The sequence below is a fragment of the Mizuhopecten yessoensis genome, unplaced genomic scaffold (assembly GCF_002113885.1).
Source record: "Mizuhopecten yessoensis strain PY_sf001 unplaced genomic scaffold, ASM211388v2 scaffold4849, whole genome shotgun sequence".
NCBI lineage: Eukaryota > Metazoa > Mollusca > Bivalvia > Pectinida > Pectinidae > Mizuhopecten > Mizuhopecten yessoensis.
The window spans coordinates 298,017-314,463 of NW_018405752.1; the positions used below are offsets into that span (position 1 = coordinate 298,017).

The 16,447-nt window shown below is 40.2% G+C and overlaps 2 protein-coding genes across 7 annotated transcripts in view; one reads left to right on the top strand and one right to left on the bottom strand.

The window, feature by feature from the left end:
- LOC110449962 (alpha-mannosidase 2-like) overlaps window positions 1–12,663 on the top strand; it is a 126,225-nt gene extending 113,562 nt beyond the window's left edge. For all 5 annotated transcript variants that reach the window (XM_021497147.1, XM_021497148.1, XM_021497149.1 and 2 more), the window contains one exon: window positions 5,056–12,663. In XM_021497147.1, coding sequence (XP_021352822.1) covers window positions 5,112–8,339 — 3,228 coding nt within the window. In that variant the 5' untranslated portion in view covers window positions 5,056–5,111 and the 3' untranslated portion in view covers window positions 8,340–12,663. The remainder of the gene's footprint in view (window positions 1–5,055) is intronic.
- Window positions 12,664–13,142: 479 nt separating this feature from the next.
- The window catches only part of LOC110449964 (serine/threonine-protein kinase ULK4-like), a 57,626-nt gene continuing 54,321 nt past the window's right edge, over window positions 13,143–16,447 (bottom strand). For both annotated transcript variants that reach the window (XM_021497152.1, XM_021497150.1), the window contains one exon: window positions 13,143–14,804. In XM_021497152.1, the coding sequence (XP_021352827.1) occupies window positions 14,735–14,804 (70 nt within the window). In that variant the 3' untranslated portion in view covers window positions 13,143–14,734. The remainder of the gene's footprint in view (window positions 14,805–16,447) is intronic.

The following is a 16,447-nucleotide window of genomic DNA, read 5'->3' on the forward strand; positions in this document are numbered from 1 at the left end:
CTCTGTATGTAGACTGTCGGATCTTTCCTGTCGTGTGTATTTAGACTGTAATGAGACTGCCTGCCATTCAAGTGGTCGGTTCCCAGGAGATTTGATGTTTGTCCTGTAGTTGTGATTACTGACGGACGAGGCTAGCGGTGATGAGGGAACACCTCTGCAGCAACTAATCCTTTTTGTAAATCCTAACTAATCACAAATGATGATGGAGCAGACAGAACTGTTTATCTAGGAATTATTGGTGAATTAGCCGGGTACATGTTTATACTGATATATCTGTGCCAGCAGCTGGAATCACTCTTTTGTCACAACTCTAAAAACATCTGTGTAGGGAAATTCTCTGTTTATTTAGAATTTCTGTAGTAATATTGTTGATTTTGTTTCTCTGGAAGTCTGCACACCAAATGTAAAAAAAAAAAAAAATGTGTTGGTAGAAAAAGCTTAAAATAATATTGATACATTTCAAAAGGGCTAGGGGAAACAGTCCCCTCTTGGTCTGACTATTAGGTAAGTAGTTCGGCTCATTTCTGTTTCAGAATCATTATTACCCGTATGTAGTTTTGTAATGCTGCAAAGAAACAATTTTTACACTTTCTGTACGTACCAGTTTTATACCTAATATCTTAATGGATCAATAGTACAAATGTCATTAGTTTCATTTTTGTATAATTTACAATTTATTCCCCAGATATACTCCTAGGGTAGAACTAACTCTTTTTGTAGACACAACGAAATGTTTAGTTCAACCCTATTATTTGACATAGATGTTTGTTGTAAAATTTTGGTGAGTTTTCTTCTTTCAATGTTATTCCTCAGAGATCATGGACCTATTAGCCAGTTCCACTATTTCCTTATCGACAGTTTCTATGTAATCCAGGTGTTTCTTCTCCATAGGGTGGTCTTTATAGACAGGTTTGACATATTCCCTACTTGCCAAAAAATTACCAGGGGAGATTATGCATTCACAAAATTAAAAGCACAAATAAAATGTGTGTATGTACATCCTAGGGAAAAACATTTTTAAATGGTATCATTTGAGCTGTTCTTTCAGATGAAATCATCAGATCTTAGAAATTAGGAATAGTTTAGCAAATTCATTGGTTGAAAATGCTCAATTTTAGGGTCTTGGGAGTCTCCTTCCGAAATAGGGAGAGTGGGCAAGTATGTTAATATTTATATTCAAAGGCTTCAGTCACATTTGATATGAAAATGTTATTTCTGCATTAAATATTTGGTGATGACAGCTGGCATTATAATTGAAATCGATTATTGACTCTTTGAAAGACAATGAAATGTGGTAATATTTGAAGGTATTTTATAGATTACTTTGGTTTTAGTTGTGATTTGTGGGATCTAATCTAGCATTTTAAGGTTTTAAAGCTAATGTGTCCGATGTAGTTACAATGTCACGTAACAAGTACGGTATGAAGAAATGCTAAGTTTATATTTCATTTTTCTAATTTGGAATAAGTTTAAACATAGCAAATATATTGGTGTTATCGATCAAAGAAACACTGGTGACTGTCCTTTTCATGGGGCCGCGTTAGCCAAGTGGTTAAAGCATCAGACATTCTGCTACCACTAGCCCTCTACCACAGGGTCATGAGTTCGAGGCCTACGCTGGTCGGTGCTTTTTCTTAAGAAACTATGGCTTTCCACCAACACTTAAACCTGGCACGTCCTTTAATGACCATATATAGCTGTTAATAGGACGTAAAACACAAACAAACCAAACCTGGCACGTCCTTAAATGACCATATATAGCTGTTAATAGGACGTAAAACACAAACAAACCAAACCTGGCACGTCCTTAAATGACCATATATAGCTGTTAATAGGACGTAAAACACAAATAAACCACACCTGGCACGTCCTTAAATGACCATATATAGCTTTTAATAGGACGTTAAACACAAACAAACCTTTATACAGCATTGTTCCGTTTATCTGTCTGTCTGTCTGTCTGTCTACAACTAGATTGTTGGAGAATTTTGTCAGTGACAGCTATATATTGTAGAGTTTCAGGAAATCCTTCATTATACTCACAGTCTATTTGACCCAATTCCCAATCAGATTCAGACAATTTTATCTCAAATTGATCAAGAAAACAAAGTACACTTAATTCTTTATAATTCTAAAAATACTCAGTGACATTTGGGAAAATCATGGTTAAAGAATTACTAATGTTAATTCCCTTAACTGTATCAACCAATCAGAGCTGTCAACTTATTTCCTTGTACATGAATGATTTCTAGTGTAAAAAAGGTAACATATGACCTGCAAATGTGGAAAGGGTGTTTTAATGAGAATATCAGTTTTTAAAGCAGCTAGGTTATCAAGCTCGGCTTAGTTAAGGATCCAGCACACAGAACTGATCTTGTACTTTAGAAACTGTTTTTTCCAGCATGACTTTAGCAGCATTGCTAAATCATTTCCGAAAAGAAAAGAAAATCTTTGCAGGTCTTGATGAAAAATTAATAAAAATGAAATAAACAAAATATAATCAACAATCGTGTTCTGAAAGTACAACTTCAGTGGGGCTAGACCAGGATTCGAACCCATGACCTCAGACTGTTAAACTACATGTATCACTCTATTTGACTGAGCTACGTAGTCAATCGAAGTGTCCAGGCCCAACTGTACGTGCTACAGTCATACCCAAACAGAAGTTAAGGGGAGGTAACTGTATTTGCAAAAACTTACAGTGCAGTGGGACAGTGAACCTTAAATTACATCTGTTGATTGAGCAGGCTCAGGAGTTGTTTGACTCGCCTTAGCAAGTTGCCAATGTTTCATGGATAACCATGTTTTGGTTTTATATAGTCAGTGTAACCTGTAAAAACCAGAACCTTAACAATCTGGAAAGTTTATTAAAATGGTCCCTACAGTATCTGGTGTAGACAGGTTTCTCTGTACTGATCCCTACAGTATCTGGTGTAGACAGGTTTCACTGTACTGGTCCCTACAGTATCTGGTGTACACAGGTTTCACTGTACTGGTCCCTACAGTATCTGGTGTAGACAGGTTTCATGGTACTGATCCCTGTATTGTTAAGACAAGTTTCACTGTACTGATCCCTGTATTGTTAAGACAGGTTTCACGGTACTGGTCTCTGCATTGTTAAAGACAGGTTTCACTGTACTGGTCCCTGTATTGTTAAAGACAGGTTTCACTGTACTGATCCCTGTATTGTTAAGACAAGTTTCACTGTACTGATCCCTATATTGTTGAGACAAGTTTCACTGTACTGGTCCCTGCATTGTTAAGACAGGTTTCACTGTACTGATCCCTGTATTGTTGAGACAGGTTTCACTGTACTGGTCCCTGCATTGTTAAGACAAGTTTCATTGTACTTGTTCCTGCATTGTTAAAACAAGTTTCACTGTACTGGTCCCTGCATTTTTAAGAAAGGTTTCACTGTACTGATCCCTGTATTGTTAAGACAAGTTTCACTGTACTGGTCCCCGCATTGTTAAGACAAGTTTCACTTTACTGGTCCCTGCATTGTTAAGATAAGTTTCACTGTACTGGTCCCTGCATTGTTAAGACAAGTTTCACTGTACTGGTCCCTGCATTGTTAAGACAAGTTTCACTGTACTGGTCCCTGCATTGTTAAGACAAGTTTCACTGTACTGGTCCCTGCATTGTTAAGACAAGTTTCACTGTACTGGTCCCTGCATTGTTAAGACAAGTTTCACTGTACTGGTCCCTGCATTGTTAAGACAAGTTTCACTGTACTGGTCCCTGCATTGTTAAGACAAGTTTCACTGTACTGGTCCCTGCATTGTTAAGACAAGTTTCACTGTACTGGTCCCTGCATTGTTAAGACAAGTTTCACTGTACTGGTCCCTGCATTGTTAAGACAAGTTTCACTGTACTGGTCCCTGCATTGTTAAGACAAGTTTCACTGTACTGGTCCCTGCATTGTTAAGACAAGTTTCACTGTACTGGTCCCTGCATTGTTAAGACAAGTTTCACTGTACTGGTCCCTGCATTGTTAAGACAAGTTTCACTGTACTGGTCCCTGCATTGTTAAGACAAGTTTCACTGTACTGGTCCCTGCATTGTTAAGACAAGTTTCACTGTACTGGTCCCTGCATTGTTAAGACAAGTTTCACTGTACTGGTCCCTGCATTGTTAAGACAAGTTTCACTGTACTGGTCCCTGCATTGTTAAGACAAGTTTCACTGTACTGGTCCCTGCATTGTTAAGACAAGTTTCACTGTACTGGTCCCTGCATTGTTAAGACAAGTTTCACTGTACTGGTCCCTGCATTGTTAAGACAAGTTTCACTGTACTGGTCCCCGCATTGTTAAGACAAGTTTCACTGTACTGGTCCCCGCATTGTTAAGACAAGTTTCACTGTACTGGTCCCCGCATTGTTAAGACAAGTTTCACTGTACTGGTCCCCGCATTGTTAAGACAAGTTTCACTGTACTGGTCCCCGCATTGTTAAGACAAGTTTCACTGTACTTGTCCCCGCATTGTTAAGAAAAGTTTCACTGTACTGGTCCCCGCATTGTTAAGACAAGTTTCACTGTACTTGTCCCTTTATTGTTATGACAAGTTTCAGTTTACAAGCTTACATGTCCATGAACAGACATCAGTGCACTTCTGCATTAAATTTTATGTAATAGAGTAAAACCATCTGGCTATGGGGGTGCTCTTACTGTACAAAAAGTTAAACTGAAAAGATATTACTCATTTTCATAAAAAATAATCGCTCTAGAGTGTGGGAATGTGGAATTGGTAAGGACTCGTGTTTACTGTAACACTGGAGACTTTTTTTTGCCAATTTTTTTTTGTGACATTTGCACTTTTAACAAGGAAAAACATTATATATACATGTATAACGTTATCAGTATTTGTAAAAATATGTATGCAAATTCAACACTAAGAGTTTTTGTTTTTAAAAGCCTGTAGGCGAAAATATTGCAGTTTACATCATACCAGGCTAAATTAGAGACAACACATCTGTAGGTTAATATCTCCCAACTACTTAAAACTGAATTCAGTAGAGACAATGATTGACATTATTTTTGTTTCTCTCTGTTGTAGGATTAAACTCTCCGTTGGTGACCGACTGTTGGTTACCATGGAAACATGAGTCCGGGATGAAGTTCCAACAACGCTTGTTGATCTTGGCTGGCCTGGGCCTGGTTGCCCTGGTGGGGCTGGTTGTCCTGGGCAGCACACAGCTCATGGCCATCCTTGATATAGGTCAGAGCAATCGACCCATCTACCGCGAATCACCGTACCACGGCCGTGTTTTACGGTCTGTGTCCCGCGAAGTCTGCCAGGGCATGGGTACTGTAACACCCACAACCACTATCACCACACAGGCGCTGAAAAACCGCACCACCTATGACATGAAAAGCAATGGCCAGTATGTGATACCAACAGAAAAATCAGATTCTACAGAGCCACTGACAGTGATTGTGGTGCCACATAGCCACAATGACCCCGGGTGGCAACGGACTGTCGAGGAGTATTATGTCACCAAAACCAAAAACATTCTCAACAATATGGTACATAAGCTAAGGATTTACCCAAACATGACCTTTGTCTGGGCCGAGACTGTGTTTTTGAGCATGTGGTGGAACGAACTGGAAGACGACACCAAGGCGCAGGTCCGGCGTCTTGTGAGACGGGGCCAACTTGAGATCGTCCTTGGTGGCTGGGTGATGCCAGATGAGGCCAGCACACACTATTACTCCATCATTGACCAGCTGATGGAAGGCCACCAGTGGCTTGGGGAAAATCTCCGTACCAAACCAGTCAACAGCTGGTCTATTGACCCATTCGGACATTCCGGTACCATGCCCTACTTGTGGAAAAGTGCTGGTTTAGAGAACATGGTTATTCAGCGCATACATCAATCCACAAAGGCTGCTCTAGCAAGGAATAAAAGTTTAGAATTCAACTGGCGACAGGTGTGGGATACTACAGGACACACTGACATTCTGTGTCACACCATGCCGTATATGTTGTACGGCACCAAACACACCTGCGGTCCAAACCCTGATGTGTGTTTAATGTTCGATTTTTGGCAGGCGGATCACGGCTTCCACAGAGAATTCTCTAAACCAGTCACTGTGAAGAACGTTGAGGTGCTGGCTACGGCCTTGTACAGGCAGTACCGATCCAAGGCAAGTTTGTATCGGTACAACACCATCCTTGTCCCACTTGGTGACGATTTCCGATACGACCAGGAATCGGAGTGGGACAAACAATACCAGAACTACGATATGCTAATGCAGTATATGAACACTAAGGAGGAATGGGAGGTTAACATTAAATTTGGAACACTGTCCGATTACTTTAAAGCTGTAAGGAACTCGGAAGAAATTTTAAAACAGGAAAATCCAATTGAACAGTTTCCTTCTCTAAGTGGTGATTTTTTTCCGTATTCTGATAAAAACAATGCCTACTGGACAGGATACTTCACAACTCGACCGTTTGATAAAAAGTTGTCAAGGGACGTACAGGCAAATTTAAGGGCCGCAGAAATGTTATATGTACTTACTATAGCTTATATGAAAAAGTGGAATCGTCCCTTTAAGTATTACCACGAGACTGCGACACATTTACAGCAAGCCCGTCGTAACCTGGGCGTGTTTCTTCATCATGATGCCATCACTGGCACATCGAAGGCATACGTCGTCGAGGACTTTGAGCGCCTCCTAATGGCAGCGTACAACAGCACTCAGAAAGTTTTGACAATTGCGACACAAACACTGTTGACACAGGGGCGATTAGACTCTCCTCTGATCATCAGCCCAACTCTGTCCTACTCTGACCATCGGTCACTCCCACGCCGGCAGGTCCTTCCTGTCGTCGAGTTTGGCTCTAAAGTCATGCTGTACAATCCAACCATGCATGACCGAACAGAGATGTGGACACTACTGGTCAATTCTGACCATCTTATCATTCGTGACTCCGACAACCAAGTTGTGCCCCACCAAATCAATCCTGTCTGGGATACTAAAAGTGCTGTGCACGAACGTGTTTACGAGATAGTATTTCTCAAAAAGCTATCTCCCTTGTCAATTGAAACAATTTTCCTCTATAAAGAAGAGAAAGTGACAAATGACAACTCATTCCCAGCTGAAATCACCATCTATAATACCAAGGAACTAGCTGTGCCACCACACTCACGATTCTATCAGAACAGGCCTCGAGATTCTAATCACTTCAGTGGACCCATAGTATTGGAGAATGATTTTTTACGAGCTGAATTTAGTCCCAAGGACGGTATGCTTAAACAGATAGAGAATAAAGCAACTGGAAATGTGACATTTATACAACTTGAGTTTCTCCAATACACATCACAGGGAAGTGGAGCCTACCTCTTCTACCCAACCGCACAGGGTGCTGGCCCCACGCTAAAGGGTCTTCCTATTGTCAGAGTGACACGGGGGCCACTCATGTCGCAGGTGGAAGTCATATATCGCCATATCCAGCACCTTGTCCAAGTGTACCACCACCCTGGGGCTCAGGGGCAGGGCCTCCATATAGAGAACCTCATCAATATGTACGCACAGGAGCTACACGATCGGGAGATCATAATGAGGTTCAACACCAACATCAAAAATTCAAATTTGTCGTACTACACAGACGAGAACGGCTTCCAGCTGATTGGTCGTTCCACAGATACAAAGCTCCGTACAGAGGCCAACTACTACCCAATGACCAGCATGGCGGTGCTCGAGGACCATGAGTGTCGTCTGACGTTGCACTCTGGCCAGCCGCATGGTGTGGCGGGGCTCCAACAGGGTCAGCTAGAGGTGATGCTGGAGAGACAATTGATGTATGATGATGAGAGAGGCCTTGGAGAGGGGGTGGAAGACAATAAACTCACACTCAGTAGGTTCATTTTACAAATAGAACCCTTCACCGAGCCCCAGTCAGCAGGACCAGGGGTCACGACCTTCCCCTCACTGCTGGCTTTATCTATAGGGGAGGCCCTACAACAGCCCATAGTGACAATGTACACTCAAGTCAACACTGAAATTCTGTCCCCTGTGTTCACCCCCTCCCAGGGCCCCTTTCCATGTGATATCACACTAGTCAGTCTCAGAAATCTTGTTAATGAGGTTTTAGACTATCAAGGTACGAGTCTAGTGCTGCATCGTAGTGGATTCCTGTGTTCCTTGCCCTCAGATGGCACAGAGTGTTCTCTGACATCTAATGTGACTATAAGTACACTTCTAAAAGACCTCTCTGTGGTTAGTGTAAGGGAGACCACTCTTACACATATGTATGAGAAGAGAACTTGGAGCCCACATTCCGAACTCGATATACCTCCGATGGAGATCACTTCCTACAAATTGACCTTGTGACCTGATGCGTACATAACATTTATCAAATCATTCCAGTTCATAAAACCATAGATTTTTATGAATTTATCATTCTTCATACAATTGTACTATTAGAAATCAACATGAAATGTCTTAGACTCAAATTGGATGATAGAAGTCTTAGTCGAGTGTTACTTCTCATCAATTCATGATGAGACGCCAAAATTGATAGACTTCAAGAATTTAGGAAAATGATCTGTATACGGTTATGTTCAAAGGCACATGCTTTTCATATTCCTAGAAGGCAGTGACGATAATTGTATTCAGTCCCTGGTTTGTGAGCACATTGTTCAAGGAAAGTTTGTGATTTTTTTTGTATTTTAACCCATTCACCCCTAAAGTCACATTTGAACCTTGCCAAATCAAAGACTGGGCAAGTCCAGTTTAAATATGTAGGTGTGAATGAGTTAATTGATTAAAGATTAAAGGCAAGGGCTCATTGTTAAATTACAATAAGCAATATTAGCAAAGTTAAGAAACAAATTAATTTATAAACATGTGCCATACATAGTTATGGAAATGTTTGTGTTGTTTGAAGTGTACAGAGATTCCTTATGTCCTATTTTGTACATGTTCTATTTTACAAGAAAGCTGTGTTATATTGTTGAACTCATTCACCCCTGAAATTTCATATTGAACTAATCCACCTTTGAATTGGGAGAGTTCAAATGTTTCTTCAGGGGTAAATGAGTTTAAGCTTCATAAGTGTAACTTTGAACATGGAAGTAGTTTTGTTATTCCTGTTTCAAAGGATCCCTGTCCCACTGTACTGTTTTTTTTCCTACATAGAGTAACCTCCCCTTAACTTCTACTTGGATATAACAGTAGCACAGTTGGGCAAGGGCATTTCTGTTGACCATGCAGGTAGCTCTATCGGTCAGAGCGATAGTAATAGCAATCTAAGGCCTAGGGTTAGAATCCCGGTCTCGCCACACTGATGTTGATTATATTTTGTGTATTTCATCTTTTATTATTTCTCATAAAAGTCCTGTAAGGTGTGGTTTTCTTTTCAGAAATGATTTAACAAAGCTATAGTCATGTCACACGGTTTTTGGCAGTGGTACGGGGATCCGTTAATGTTCATTTAGAAATTTAATTCATGAAGAAACTAATGAACTACAATATTTTACTAATATTATGTGTGACTTCAAATTTGTACAGATTTGTCATCTTACCAGTTTCAAACTGAGACCATGTGGTACACTATGAAAATAAGATTTACGATATGCGTAATTTGTTATCCCATTAAAGTTACAAGGTTATTGAATTTAAATCCATGATAATAGAAATTGTTTACATATTGTAATTTTATAACCTTGATTTTTGTTTCAACATGCATGGCTAGAGTGTTAAAAAGAATGTCATTGGTATTGACAGAAATTTGTTTTACTTGTTCATGATGTCATGTTACTATAATTGGACTAACTGTGACGTCATGTTACTGTAGTTGGACAACTGACATCACGTTACTATGGGGACAACTGACATCACGTTAATATAGTTGGACAACTGACATCACATTACTATGGTTGGACAACTGACATCACGTTACTATGGTTGGACAACTGACATCACGTTACTATAGTTGGACAACTGACATCACGTTTCTATGGGGACAACTGACATCACGTTACTATGGTTGGACAACTGACATCACGTTACTATGGTTGGACAACTGACATCACGTTACTATGGTTGGACAACTGACATCACGTTACTATGGTTGGACAACTGACATCACGTTACTATGGTTGGACAACTGACATCACGTTACTATGGTTGGACAACTGACATCACGTTACTATAGTTGGACAACTGACATCACGTTACTATGGGGACAACTGACATCACGTTACTATGGTTGGACAACTGACATCACGTTACTATGGTTGGACAACTGACATCACGTTACTATGGTTGGACAACTGACATCACGTTACTATGGTTGGACAACTGACATCACGTTACTATGGTTGGACAACTGACATCACGTTACTATGGTTGGACAACTGACATCACGTTACTATGGTTGGACAACTGACATCACGTTACTATGGTTGGACAACTGACATCACGTTACTATGGTTGGACAACTGACATCACGTTACTATGGTTGGACAACTGACATCACGTTACTATAGTTGGACAACTGACATCACGTTTCTATGGGGACAACTGACATCACGTTACTATGGTTGGACAACTGACATCACGTTACTATGGTTGGACAACTGACATCACGTTACTATGGTTGGACAACTGACATCACGTTAATATAGTTGGACAACTGACATCACGCTACTATAGTTGGACAACTGGCATCACATTACTATAATCGGACTAACTGTGATGTCATGTTATTACAGTTGGACTATGACATCACGTATTGACTAAAAATATCTCAGTATATTTTTAGAAAATTTATTTTGATTTAAACATTATATAATGTATGAAATCAGGAAATTAGAAATGATTGATTTTCTTCATTCACAAAATGGAAATTATTTCAGTTGAGCCTCTCTATACAGAAATACAAGTGTACTATAGATTCTGTTCCCTGACAAGACATTTTCCCCCTCTGCAATTAATGGAGGGGGCAAAATTAAGTCCATATTGAAATTGTTTTCATCTTTAAACATCTGTTGAATAAGCAGGTTTTACAATGTAAAAATTGATTCTTCACTAAGATCATATTTTTAAATGATGTCACCGAATTTTGCTTACAGCTTGGTGTTTGTATGAAATAAAACTACTATTTTTTGGAATTTTCTTTTTGACAGTAAGAAAGATCTTTAAAAACAAATCTTCACAATTTATTCCTCATAAGTTGATTACACAACTTTTGTATGAAATAAAATCCCTTGTAATTAGCAATGTTGTTGTTTGCATGGAAATGTTATTCAAAAATGTTTGGTGTCCAAGGTAAAAAAAATTCTGTCAAAAGTTTAAATTTCCATGCAATTATTAAAAGAGCCTGATCAAAGTTGTTGGACATCTCAACAAAGATAATGGACGGACAGTTTATGTATGCTTGGCTTTGATAGTGCTGTAACATAGTAGGTGCCTAGCTTATACATCAGTATCAAGTCATATTTCTGTATCGTGAGGGTTTGTTGATATTTGAGATTGACTTGTGTACGAGGTGATTTGTATTACTGCGAATAGTTATATTCTCACAGAACCTAACATTTGACATGGATTTTTAACTTTTTAATTAAACTTAATTGAAAATCAATTTAAAAAAATAAAAAATCACAGGACTGCTTGACATCATTATATCGATAATGATTCAGGTTAATTTGGATTGGAAATCCACATTGTACATACTGGAAAAGAGAAATTTTCGGGGGTTGAAATTTTCACGCATCTCGTAATTTCTGGTAAATAAAAGCAATTCTTTTCAATCAACTTTTCCTAGCCACCTATGTTAATGTTACAAGCAGAATTTTTCTGTGTGAACAACTTTTCACTGTAAAATGAAAACTAGAAATTAAATCCACATAAAAAGTGAATCACTTTTGATAGATATAGTTCTTCCATTACTCGGGGAAATAATGTGTATATTTCCAGATTTGTATAGAACTTGAAGTGTCTGTGTCCAGATGCAAGTCATCCTAGCTAGAAACTCCAAACTGGAATATGTCGTGACAAAATTGAAGGCTCTGTTTGTGCGACCTTGTGGATGCCACAAGTAGACCAGTTTGATCCTTTGATCACATCAAGAGAATCATGCAGCAGCATAACGGTAAAATTGACAGACTTTAAAACCAGGTGTCGCTCCTCTGTAATCTTCAAAGCATAGTTATCATCTTAGTGATTCAGACATAGGTCAGGTGGTTTTTTTTACTTGAAACCAATGAAACAGCTTATTATTTGCCTTGGATTTTATTATGACATATTCCAGGGAGTAAGAGAAACTAATTTCTGGATGGATGCGAGTCCTACAGTAAGGGAGGTTTCGGAATTGGGATACTATTTAAAATGAATTTGTAAAAACTGTACAAATCGCTTTCTGGACACAATCAGGAAATAAATTGTTCATTACATATATCAAAGCTTTACTTTATACACAATGAACATATTAAACGTGTCGTAGGGTTTCAAGTCCAACTGGTCCCTTTGTCAAGCTATGATTGAGTGAGCAGTTTGAATAGATCACCTATAGAACGATATTTGATACAGTGTGTTTAACAAACACTCTCTATTGATAGGCGAAACATACCCGGTCGAGTAAAAATATGAAATATACAATTTCGTCACTTCGTTGTACAGATAAACAATACAAATTGCTCACTCACTCATAACTTGACAAAGGGACCAGTCGGTCTTGAAACGTTATAACATGTTAATATGTACATTGTTTGTGTATAAAGTAAAACTTTGACATTACATATTTCCAAGCTGAGGAATCTTATTGAAGATATGTTACATAATATATTTCTTATTAATTTTAACCAGAAAGTTTAAAGAGACAAATCATTTAGAATAACAAGGTACCCCTAGCGAATATACATGGTTTCTAGATGATATACATAGTCAGTGATATGATGATTTTAGTGTTGACAAGCTTTGGTTATTATTTTTGTTGTATGCCAGGTGATGGAGGATGAATGAGAAAGCTTTGAGTGTTTTATACTTCGTAATGTGTAAGCTTGTCAGTTTGAGGCTGAAGTTGTGTGGCGTGAAAACTGAGAGGAAGAAAGTGTGCGCAACATTGTACATTCTAAACATTGTAATATATGGTTTTGGGTATTAAAAAAATCAAATAACTTAATTTTGTGTTTTTATATATATATTTCAATGATTACATGAATTTGATAGCTACCATTTCAAGAGAAAATTGATTTTAAAACAAAAAATTAATTGTTTACTATAAAATTTATTCACATTTTCCATGTGCACACATTAATACAACATACAAACAACCATTTGACTTTGATCGTAAACATTTTCTGAACACAAAAAGTGCAAAATGGACGGACACAGTGGAATGGTAAGTCGGTAAATAAAGGTACCCTACAATCTTAATAAGATAACTATACAATCCAGTACCTCAGCAAGATACTCTCACAAAAAACATAAACAAGAGGCCCATAGGGCCTGTATCACTCATCCAACATTATCTTTAAAGCTACACTCTAACTGCAGAACAAAGTACAATTTGATGATTAAGGACAAAAAGAGTATCTCAACCTGGAAAATCGCAACAATTGTCAATGATGCCAAGAACATTATTCATACCAATTTCTGAAAAATCCTAATAGTTTGTCGTGGAAAAGAGGTAGGAAATGTCTTTGCTAATCATGGCAGCCATCTTGGTAATTTTAATTGCATGGTTTGGATAAATCTTAAGAATGATGCATGCCACCGTATCGATTCAGCTCACTTGCCTACTAGAACCGACAAATAAATGCAATCTGTAAGTATATATATAAACATTACATGTAGATTCTTAAATGAGTTTCTAGTTAAATTTATAATTATAATATACATCAATAAAATAAACCCTTCACAGAAATTTCTGAACCATAGTCACATGTAAATTAAAATTACTGAACATAAAATTTCCTTAACCATACACATCTCTGAACCATACATATCACTGAACCATTCATATCTCTGAACCATACATATCACTGAACCATTCATATCTCTGAACCATACATATCTCTGAACCATACATCCATACATATCTCTAAACCATACGTACATATTAAACACTGAACCAGTTTAACAATGAAAAAAATTGTTATTATAAGTTAGTAAATTACAGGCATGTAAGTATCGGAAGTCCACAAACAACCTTTGTCCAGATCGTTGTCCACAAACGACCTCTGTCCAGATCGTTGTCCACAAACAACCTTTGTCCAGATCGTTGTCCACAAACGACCTTTGTCCAGATCGTTCTCCACAAACGACCTTTGTCCAGATCGTTGTGCACAAACGACCTTTGTCCAGATCGTTGTCCACAAACCACCTTTGTCCAGATCGTTGTCCACAAACGACCTTTGTCCAGATCCTTGTCCACAAACGACCTTTGTCCAGATCGTTGTGCACAAACGACCTTTGTCCAGATCGTTGTCCACAAACGACTTTTGTCCAGATCGTTCTCCACAAACGACCTTTGTCCAGATCGTTGTCCACAAACTACCTTTGTCCAGATCGTTGTCCACAAACAACCTTTGTCCAGATCATTGTCCACAAACGACCTTTGTTCAGATCCTTGTCCACAAACGACCTTTGTCCAGATCGTTGTCCACAAACGACCTTTGTCCAGATCGCTGTCCACAAATGACCTCTGTCCAGAGCCGTCAATGTCACATTTAAAATGGAATGGAAATTTCAGATCACAACCGTGGTGTTTGTTTCCCTTCTGGTTACCGATGGAAATCCGTTAATTTCAAAATATCAGCCGCAAGAGAAGTCAAAGCAACATCGGCGTGTGAACTGAAATATATAACAATTTATCTGTCAAGTTACTGAAACTGTACATCAACATCGGCGCGTGAACTGAAATATATAACAATTTATCCGTCAAGGTACTGAAACTGTACATCAACATCGGCGCGTGAACTGAAATATATAACAATTTATCCGTCAAGGTACTGAAACTGTACATATTTTAGCGTCAGTCTTATTTTAACGCTTTCTGTGCTTAAGCTATTAGGCTATATCATGTTAGCACTTATTGACATTTCAGTAAGCTGACATTTGTAAACATTTATTACATATGTTGTGGGTGAGCCATTTTTATTAATGTGCTAATTAACCTGTGAACATTTGATAATGCCGTAAATTCTGAGTGTGCTAAAGTCAGTATACAGTATCCGTTGTTGTAATAGTACTCCCGACTCACTGAATTACGAATTCAAAAAGTTACATTGGGAATACATCCAGCACAATGTTCACATTTCATTCCTTTTAAAAAAAATCTGGTTTATCAATGCTGTCATACTGAAATCATGCAACAATATGTTACCAGGCGCGTAGCTGCCTATACACTGGTGCGCTGGTGAATCCACTAACTTTTCAAACAGCAAAACAAAACAAAAACACTGCCTGTCCATCCCCTTGTCCCCCTACCAAGGACCTGCCCTTGGTCCCCCTACCAAGGCCCTCCCCTTGTCTCCCTACCAAGGCCCTCCCCTTGTCCCCCTACCTAGGCCCTCCCCTTGTCCCCCTACCAAGCCCCTGCCCTTTACCCCCTACAAAGGACCTGCCCTTTTCCCCCCACCAAGGACCTGCCCTTTGTCCCCTACCAAGGCCCTCCCCTTGTCCCCCTACCTAGGCCCCCCCCTTGTCCCCCTACCAAGCCCCTGCCCTTTCCCCCCTACAAAGGACCTGCCCTTTTCCCCCCACCAAGGACCTGCCCTTTGTCCCCTACCAAGGCCCTCCCCTTGTCCCCCCACCTAGGCCCTCCCCTTGTCCCCCTACCAAGCCCCTGCCCTTTCCCCCCTACAAAGGACCTGCCCTTTTCCCCCTACCAAGGACCTGCCCTTTGTCCCCTACCAAGGCCCTGCCCTTGTCCCCCTACCCATGTCCTGCCCGTGTCCCCCCACCAAGGCCCTGCCCTTGTCCCCCTACCAAGGTCCTGCCCTTGTCCCCCTACCAAGGCCCTGCCTGAGTCCCCCTACCAAGGCCCTGCCCCTTGTCCCCCTACCAAGGCCCTGCCCGAGTCCCCCTACCAAGGCCCCGCCCTTGTGCCCCTACCAAGGACCTGCCCTTTGTCCTCTACCAAGGCCCTGCCCTTGTCCCCCTACCCATGTCCTGCCCGTGTCCCCCCACCAAGGCCCTGCCCTTGTCCCCCTACCAAAGCCCTGCCCGTGTCCCTCTACCAAGGCACTCCCCTTGTCCACCTACCAAGGCCCTGCCCTTGTCCCCCTACCAAAGCCCTGCCCGTGTCCCCCTACCAAGGCCCTGCCCGTGTCCCCCTACCAAGGCCCCGCCCTTGTGCCCCTACCAAGGCCCTTCCTTTGTCCCCCTACCAAGGCCCTGCCCTTGTCCCCCTACCAATGTCCTGCCCGTGTCCCCCTACCAAGGCACTGCCCTTGTCCACCTACCAAGGCCCTGCCCGTGTCCCCCTACCAAAG